We start from the raw sequence: 10,141 nt of genomic DNA on the forward strand, positions 1-10,141 counted from the left end.
CATTCTTGCTATATATATATATATATATATATATATATATATATATATATATATATATATATATATATATATATATGTACATATATGCACACTCACACACACAGTTATGTGAAAAAGAGAATATACATCCTATACATCCTATAAATACATCGTTCATTTTGTATTGTAGAAATATATATGAAAATATGAAATCATAATCATATGTAAAAGTACATTTAATTTAAACCAAATTTAGTCAGATCAGTCAGAAAACGTATATTAAACTTATATATTACTTATATATTACCAAAATGTAAAGCCAAAATTATTAATTGTATGTGCGCTACACTGCACCTCGTCTCATTTTTGCTTTCTTTCCTCCTGCTTGTGTGGCTTCCTGGGGTTTTTGTCTGTGCTCAAGTGAGCATGTGTATCCAACACATACATTTACCGCGGTACCGACCGTCACTCACATGTGTGTTGAGTGTCACAAACATACTCGAACCTGCTGTTCATTTGGCCTGGAGTTGCACAGGTCCGATGCTCCTCATTAGGCATGTCGAGACACTGACCTCTTGACAGCCTCCACAAGTACCTATGAGGCCTGTCTCTTCTTTTTATAGAATTCTGGGTAATTTGCTGCCCTCCTCACAGGCTGTTTACCACAAGGAACATTGCAGTGGAGGAAACAGCATTGGTTAGATGGCGTCACTGGTGCGAGAAACAAACAAGAGAGACCACGAGTAATTTGCACATGGTTTTACTGAGAACAATCTGATTGTAGTGGCTGTGTTAGACACCGGAGCCCGTCTCAGAGCTTCTTAAAGGGACAGTCAACTAACAAATTTGTCATCATTTACTCAAAAAATGATGTCATCCTCATGTAATTCCAAACCTGTAGGACGTTGTTCCCTCTGAACACCACAAATGAACATGTTAGGCTGGAGAACCATGCTGTTCTTTTCCATATAATGATGACAGGCCACTGAGCTTCAAAATACCCCAAACACATATATACATAAATACACATATATATTTAAATTTAGAATTTTTATTTAATTTTCCGTTTATTTATTTGACAAATATTAAATATGTATATATAAATATTGAGTGTGTATATATTTATATAATTTTTTTGTATTACAATATAGATGCTATTATAATTATACTTATATTTTTATAATTACTGATATTTGTAATGTATTTGTATATTTATGTATAAACAAATATAAACACACACATTCATTCATTCATTCAATAAATAATTTATTCATTTATTTATATTTACATTTATGTATATATAAAAAACAAGTATATATATTATTGAAACATGTTAAAAGTACTGACAAAGTATTTGTATTTTAATTTTAATAAATAAAATCTTATGTAAATTTATAGTTTATAATAATGTATAATTTTCAATAATCTATGTGTTTATTTGATAAATATTATATATTTTATATAAATATGTATTATATACTTTTTTAATATTTGTTGTATAATATCATTTTATTGTAGCATAATATTATTTTACTATGATTAATTGAAAAGCAATATGTAAATATGATAAATGCATGATTAATTGAAATGTATAAATAATGTATTTGTATATTTATGTATATATAAAATTGAAAACATATAGAAATGTATTTATTTATTTATCATTATATTATTTTAACAGTAAATACTACACTGTAAAAAATGACCATGAATTTAACGGTAAAAGACTGTAAAAATGCTACAGTAAAAACCTGTTAAATGGTTAACGGTAAATTCACCTACTATATACGGTGAAAAACTGTATTGGACATTACATGTAATTTTATAGTAGTATACCGTTTTTGGAAGTGAAAAAGACCGTATAATTTACAGTGAATAACCTTAAATTGACATTCCCAGAATTCCCTGCGTTACATTTCAAATGTGATGTTTTTTTTTTGTTGAAATAACTGTTTCTTCTTAGTTTTTTCTTTTCAGTTTTGTATATTAGGGTTGTGTGTTACACTTAATGTTGTTTAATGAATGTTTATTTCAGTTTCATGTGTGTTACCATGATGGTGTTTAGTGTTTGTGTGAATGACACTGTGCACCTTCTATATATGTTTTTATTTAAAAGCTGCTTCTGATGGGCTTTGGTTCATCATGTGACTTTCTCATCACCTCCTGCATTTGGTGGTTATCAGTGTATTACAAATGTACAAAACAGATTTCAGTACTTCAATAGGTTGGTATATTAACATTATATCAGTTAATGAAATTACAGTATTTAACTGTAAATTTAAGTTAAAACCGCAAAACATAAAATGTTGCTACCATATTTTTTATGGTAAAATTCCGGCAACCATAGCTGACGTTTTTTTTTTACGGTAAAGTTTACTGTTAGCACCTTATATAGGTTTGTTTCTACCATGTTTGAGAGCAAGGCATGATGGGCCACACATTTGCTCAAGGTGAGCGCCGTGCGTAATCTGTATACTTTACAAACTGCGTCCATCTTCTGCCACCCACTTAGACTTGTTTGTTTAGTTTAATCTCTCTTTGTCTCCCTCCGCCTCAAATATTACGCTTGTTTTCTCTGCGTCTCTTTCGCTCTGCATTCAGACGGCGTGTCGAGCACGGTGGCATCGCGAGCAGGGGAGTGGAGAGGTAGAACAGCAGTTTGAAATGTGAATTAGAGGGGAGAGGGGCGTGCGAGAGCTCTCCGAGGCCAGGAATCAGTAACCACGCTTTCATTTTATGACATTCTCTCGCTCGAGTGTGTCTGGTAAACACATGCACAGAATACAGCACCGCAGCTCACCACTGAACAAGAGCAGCCACGTTCACCAGAAAATCTCAAAAGGTTTACGAGTGGTTGAGGAATTGCTTACTTTATTTAACAAACTCAATTTTTTTATTGCTTCGAAGCTGAAGATCCCTTTCGCAAACATATTTGCTTATATATTAACAATCAATATATTAAACTTTAATGTATATTGAAAATATACAGAATATATATATATATATTACATTTTCTGAAGAAAAAATGGGTCTGTCTTCCCATCCAAATCTTACCACTCTACTGTAAGCGCCACTAATTAATTACAGTGTGTCATGTTATTTTAATCCACGTTTCTCTTTTGTGTTTCTGTTTGTTCTGCAGGAGCCGAACACTGTTTCCGAAATTTCAGCGCTCCAACCGGAGTGATTGAGTCTCCTGGTTTCCCTGACAAGTACCCTCATAATTTGGAGTGCTCCTTCATCATCATCTCTCCTCCTCAGACGGAGGTCACACTCACCTTCCTGACCTTTGACCTGGAAAACGACCCTTTGCTGATGGGGGAAGGAGAATGCAAGTATGACTGGCTGGACGTTTGGGATGGCCTGCCACAAGGTTAGTGCCTGTATTTTAGTCATATACTGTATACATGCACAAACTACTGTTCAAAAGTTTGGGGTCAGTATGATTTTTTTTTAATTTTTTTTATTCAGCAAGGGTGCATTTAATCGATCTAAAATGACAGTAATGTTACAAAAGATAAACATTTTGAATAAATGCAGTTCTTTTGAACATTCTATTCATCAGTGAACCCTAAAAAAAATGTATCACATTGTCTAGAAAATTATTGATCAGCACAGCTGTTTTCAATATTGATAATAATAAATGTTTCTTAAACAGCAAATCGGCATCAGCAAATCGGCATATTATAATGATTTCTAAAGGATCATGTGACACTGAAGACTGGAGTTATGATGCTAAAAATTCAGCTTTGCATCACAGGAATAAATGAACATATAAAATATATTCATACAGAAAACAGTCATTTAAAATTGCTAAAAATATTTCACAATATTACAGTTTTTACTTTATTTTTGATCAAATAAATGCAGCCTTGGTAAGCATAAGAGCATAAGACACTTTCATTTCAAAATGTTACCACCTCCAAACTTTTGAGCTGTAGTGTGTGATTTCTTACCTTTTTCCCCTCATATCTTTTATCAAGTCGCACATATAGTGTGTAGAAGATATAGTGTTCATAGAATTGTGAACATCTCAACCATTCACACAGTAAGCCAAATTTCTTCACTTCCCATCTCGCACGCTATCAATCTGGGATCAAACTCAGCTCTTGTCGTGCTGACCTCCAGGGATCACATGAGCAAAGGAGAAGGATAGTAAATCAGGGATAAGTAGGAAAGAAATCAGAGGAATACTGTGAAGAAAGCTCGTAATCCATGGAGCCGAGGGAATTTGAGGCACGCGATGCCTCAGCAGATCCACTTCACACTGAGAACCGCTTCTAGCCTCTCTAACTGATCTCTGATCAGCTCATTTCCCTCCTTTCTTGTGTTCAGTGGGACCTCTGATCGGACGATACTGTGGGACGAAGATCCCTCCAGAGATCCAGTCTTCCACAGGCCTTCTGTCGCTTTCCTTCCACACTGACATGGCTGTGGCCAAAGATGGTTTCTCTGCCCGCTATAACATTACTCGCAAGGAAATTAGTGACAGTAAGTATAATTTTATACAACTAAAAAGTAAACACTATGATGCAAAACATTATTCAGTTGTTTGAGTCCCTACCAGCCTACATTAGTCCAATGGTTTGTGTTTGGAGGTGGGACTATCTGTTTAGTTGACCATTGACAGACAGGGGAGTGTTCAACCTGTTAAATGCAAAGTTAAATGCATTTAATTTTATTTATATATTTAAAAATATTAATTAAATAATTTTAAAAAGAAACAATTGCATGTAAATACAGTAATAAGAAAAAAGATAAATATATAAAAAATATCTCTTTCTCTCTTATTCAGCATTTCACTGTAGCAATGCATTTGGAATGGAGTCTGGTAAGATCTCTGATGATCAGATTTCGGCGTCCAGCTCATTTTATGATGGTCGCTGGCAGCCCCGTCAGGCACGTCTGAACAACGAGGACAATGCTTGGACACCTGCTGAGGACAGCAACAAGGAATACATACAGGTGAGCCAGTCACACACTAGGGGGCCGTTTTTGGACACCTGCTGAGGACAGCAACAAGGAATACATACAGGTGAGCTAGTCACACACTAGGGGGCCGTTTACACGACAACGTTTTCAGCCAAAAACAGGACACTTTTTATGCGTTTTGCCTGTTAGTTTACACGACGACGGCTTTTTGGGCACTGAAAACGCATATTTTTGAAAACGGGTTTAAAAAAATGCACGTTTTTGAAAATGCCGCCATTGTTGTTTCCGTGTAAGCACCCAAAACGGGAATCTTTGAAAACGGTGACGTCATGCGCGTGCATAGTACGTATTAAGTAAGACATGCGCAGTACGTGTCGATTTTAAAGGCAAGCGCGAACAAACATACACGGCAATAGGTACTGTTTACTAACAAGGTGACAGCGCCAACTACTGGCCTGGCATACGTAATACAGCATTTTTGTCCGTTTTCGCGGATATGTGTAAATGCGAATCGTTTTGAAAACGTTGTCGTGTATACGTGAAACTTTTTAAAAATGCAAGGGAAAAACTTTTCAGTTTTGGACTACATCGTTGTCGTGTAAACGTAGTCTAGAACTTATTGGTGCATTTGACATTTCATTTGTAAAATTTTTTGACTAAATTAAATGTTTAATTTGTTGCGGGAAAAAAATGAGATGTGATGGAAGTGTAATTTGTTTAATTGGCATCATTCATAAAATATTACCAGCAACAAATTTGTGTAATTAGTTAATTTTTACATAATTTGCTGCATCAGTTTGAATGGTTTTAATGAGGCATACCTCAGTGTCAGTCCGTAATTGTATTTATTTATTTATTTGTAATTCACATTTCTGTCTTACTGTACAGGAAAGTTTGTTTTTGTAATCTTTTATCCAAATATACACTACCGTTCAAAAGTTATGTCTAGGTAAGACGTTTTTGAAAGTCTCATGTGCTGCATTTATCTGATCAAAAATACTGTAAAGACAATAATAATGTTAAATGTTATTACAATTTAAATGAACTGTTGTCTGTTTTTAATGTATTTTAAAATGTAATTTATTCCAGTGATGCAAATCTGAATTTTCAGCATCATTACTCCAGTCTTCAGTGCCACATGATCCTTCAGAAATCAGTCTAATATGCTGATTTGCTGCTCAAGAAACATTTCTTAGTATTATCAATGTTGAAAACAGTTGTGCTTCTAAATATTTTTGTGGAAACCTTCGATGAATAAAAAGTCTTAAAGAACAGCAATTATTTGAAAAATAATATTTTGTAACATTATAAATGCTTTTGACCAATTGAGTGCATCCTTGCTAAATAAAAATATTGATTTCTTAAAAATAATAATGAATAAATAACTGTATTAATAAATAAATAAATCAGACCTTCCCCAAACTGTATAGCATAGTTTCATCTAGAAATATGGCATGTTATGAATGAAAAAGGGGTTGCATTTGTTGACTTTAAGATATTAACACATATTAAACGATTTTGTCCCTCACAACCTAATTTGCGTCACATTAAAAAAGCCATTTACACTGTCCTTGATTTGTTCCCTTTAATCCACTGGGATTCTCAATCTCTCTCGCACACACACACGTGTGGTATAGTCCTACACACCACGACATTTCCAGAACCTTCTACACCCTCAATAGAGCACTCCATCTTGCACGTCAGCATACGCCCCTCAGCTTGAGCGTTGCATTTGTTGTGTTGGTGCAGACCGATGATGCACGGAAGGTTGCTGTGATGCTAACTGCTCGATGATGGATGAGGACAGTCTAGAGAAATCCGTAGTTAGCAACCTTCTCCAGTGCTATTGATTTCAGAGTTCGTAGCGTCTCTCCCCGCACCCCTCACCTGCATCCAAACTCTCAGGATCCGGATAGCGTTCCTTCTTATATTTGAGCATATGTAGAGGTCAGGGAGTTTTAATTAGACCAGTGATACATAATTTTGTTGAATTCTACTTTTATTGCAAATTACTTGAATGTACCATGTCAAACTTGAGTGTTTTATATAAAATGACATACAGTATCACTCAACAAAAATATTTGTTGACCGGTAGTGTGTATAATAGCACAGTTTTCACAAATATAATAAAGTAGCATAACTGCTTTCAAAATGAATAATAATCAGAAATGTTTATTGAGCAGAAAATCAGCATATTAGAATGATTTCTGAAGGATCATGTGACACTGAGGACTGGAGTAATGATGCAGAACATTCAGCTTTGTATCACAGGAAAATATTACATTTTAATATATATTCAAAAAGAAAACAATTATTTTAAATTGAAATAATATTTCACAATATTATAATTTTACTGTATTGTTGATGAAATAAATACAGACTTGGTGAGCATTAGTTAAAATTTAAATTATTAAAATTATTTCAAATGATAGTGTATACAATAAATTAAAAAAGCGATGACATATGCAATAAATCATGAATTAGCGTAACTTAAGTGTAATAATAATATATCAAGGTTTTTGCAACCATAAACAGCCTAAAGCTAGCCTAACACCTTCCCCAAACTGTATAGCATAGTTTCATCTAGAAATATGGCATGTTATGAATGAAAAAGGGGTTGCATTTGTTGACTTTAAGATATTAACACATATTAAACGATTTTGTCCCTCACAACCTAATTTGCGTCACATTAAAAAAGCCATTTACACTGTCCTTGATTTGTTCCCTTTAATCCACTGGGATTCTCAATCTCTCTCGCACACACACACGTGTGGTATAGTCCTACACACCACGACATTTCCAGAACCTTCTACACCCTCAATAGAGCACTCCATCTTGCACGTCAGCATACGCCCCTCAGCTTGAGCGTTGCATTTGTTGTGTTGGTGCAGACCGATGATGCACGGAAGGTTGCTGTGATGCTAACTGCTCGATGATGGATGAGGACAGTCTAGAGAAATCCGTAGTTAGCAACCTTCTCCAGTGCTATTGATTTCAGAGTTCGTAGCGTCTCTCCCCGCACCCCTCACCTGCATCCAAACTCTCAGGATCCGGATAGCGTTCCTTCTTATATTTGAGCATATGTAGAGGTCAGGGAGTTTTAATTAGACCAGTGATACATAATTTTGTTGAATTCTACTTTTATTGCAAATTACTTGAATGTACCATGTCAAACTTGAGTGTTTTATATAAAATGACATACAGTATCACTCAACAAAAATATTTGTTGACCGGTAGTGTGTATAATAGCACAGTTTTCACAAATATAATAAAGTAGCATAACTGCTTTCAAAATGAATAATAATCAGAAATGTTTATTGAGCAGAAAATCAGCATATTAGAATGATTTCTGAAGGATCATGTGACACTGAGGACTGGAGTAATGATGCAGAACATTCAGCTTTGTATCACAGGAAAATATTACATTTTAATATATATTCAAAAAGAAAACAATTATTTTAAATTGAAATAATATTTCACAATATTATAATTTTACTGTATTGTTGATGAAATAAATACAGACTTGGTGAGCATTAGTTAAAATTTAAATTATTAAAATTATTTCAAATGATAGTGTATACAATAAATTAAAAAAGCGATGACATATGCAATAAATCATGAATTAGCGTAACTTAAGTGTAATAATAATATATCAAGGTTTTTGCAACCATAAACAGCCTAAAGCTAGCCTAACACACTAAATTACTTGGTGAAATTGTTTATAATGATTATTAGGATAAATAAATGTAATTATTTCTGCATTTTGCTGTTGCTGCCACTGGCATTCATGTCTGTAGATGGGTTCCATGCTGAATTGTGAAGTGTAGGTCTGGTTTACTGTGGTAAAATGACTGTGGTTTTAAAATAGCACGCTTGTTTTTTCAGTCACAGATATGGCATCACTAGAGAAATAAACTTGTTTTCTATATACATGTTCAAAATAGATTTATTAACTGCAAAGGAACTGTTCATTACTCATATCAGAAATCCTCATTGATCGGCTGTCAAAAGAAGCTAAGTTTGGTCCGATCAGTCGGGCATTGTTATCGTTCCCTGTTTCCCACTTTCATCAATCACTCTCCTTTCCCAGGTGGATCTTCACTTCCTCAAGGTACTGACCGGGATCGCTACCCAAGGAGCCATTTCCAAGGAGACCCATAAGTCCTACTACGTCACCACCTTCAAACTGGAAGTCAGCACTAATGGAGAGGACTGGATGATCTATCGGCACGGCAAAAACCACAAGGTATAGGGACCATGCAATAGGTTTGTGTTCACTATGTGTTTATAACTGACAAAGAAAACACAACTACAAAGAAATAATCCATTTGGAGGAACAACACTTACAGAGCAGAGACTGGATTCACAAAAATGAAGAGAAATTTGTTAGAACATTCTAGAATTTTTTCTTGAATATTCTTTTTCTTGAAAAAAATTGTCCATTCATTTATATTGCTTAGAATTGCATTTAAATATTTTAAGAACAGCTTAATTTTATACTTAGGAAAAATTATTTATTTGCTTACTCACGTTGACGTTTTCTTGTCTAGTATAACAAATTCAGTGCGCCGGTAAATATTTGCGATAAATTTATCAGTGAATTAATCATGCATTTACCTATTTTTAGGTAGCAAATATATGGAAGCCCGTTTCCGCCACTGAATAAAAAATAAAAATAGGTTATTGTGACTTTTTATCTCACAATTCTGACTTTTTTTCTAAGAATTGCGTGATATAAACTCACAATTGCGAGTTATAAAGTCAGAATTGTGAGATATAAAGTAACAATTGCGAGATAAAAACTTGCAATTCTGACGTTTTTTTCCCTCGCAATTGCGAGTTTATAGCTTATTTTTCTCACAATTCTTACTTTTTTTCTCAGAATTGCGTGATATAAACTCACAATTGCGAGTTATAAAGTCACAGTTGTGAGATAAAAACTCGCAATTCTGACTTTTCTTCTCACAATTCTGACTTTTTTCTCAAAATAAGCAAGTTATAAGTCAGAATTGTGTGATATATACTCGCAATTGCGAGTTACAAAGTAAAATTTTTGAGGGGGGGAGGGGAGACTGATATGTTCTCAGAATTGCAAGTTTATATCTCACTATTCTGACTTTATAACTCGTAATTGCGAGTTTATATCATGCAATTCTGAGAAAAAAAAGTCAGAATTGCGAGATAAAAAGTCGCAATTACCTTTTTTATTTTTTATTCAGTGGCGGAAACG

General features: G+C 34.1%; 1 protein-coding gene across 1 annotated transcript in view; it reads left to right on the top strand.

Annotated features, from left to right (window-relative positions):
* Positions 1 to 10,141, top strand: part of nrp2a (neuropilin 2a) — a 79,680-nt gene that overhangs the window by 31,968 nt on the left and 37,571 nt on the right. The window contains exons 4-7 of the mRNA XM_016239357.1: positions 3,122 to 3,352; positions 4,315 to 4,470; positions 4,775 to 4,944; positions 9,002 to 9,157. Coding sequence (XP_016094843.1) covers positions 3,122 to 3,352; positions 4,315 to 4,470; positions 4,775 to 4,944; positions 9,002 to 9,157 — 713 coding nt within the window. The remainder of the gene's footprint in view (positions 1 to 3,121; positions 3,353 to 4,314; positions 4,471 to 4,774; positions 4,945 to 9,001; positions 9,158 to 10,141) is intronic.

Source organism: Sinocyclocheilus grahami, unplaced genomic scaffold (assembly GCF_001515645.1).
Source record: "Sinocyclocheilus grahami isolate Dianchi unplaced genomic scaffold, SAMN03320097.WGS_v1.1 scaffold563.1, whole genome shotgun sequence".
Taxonomy (NCBI): domain Eukaryota; kingdom Metazoa; phylum Chordata; class Actinopteri; order Cypriniformes; family Cyprinidae; genus Sinocyclocheilus; species Sinocyclocheilus grahami.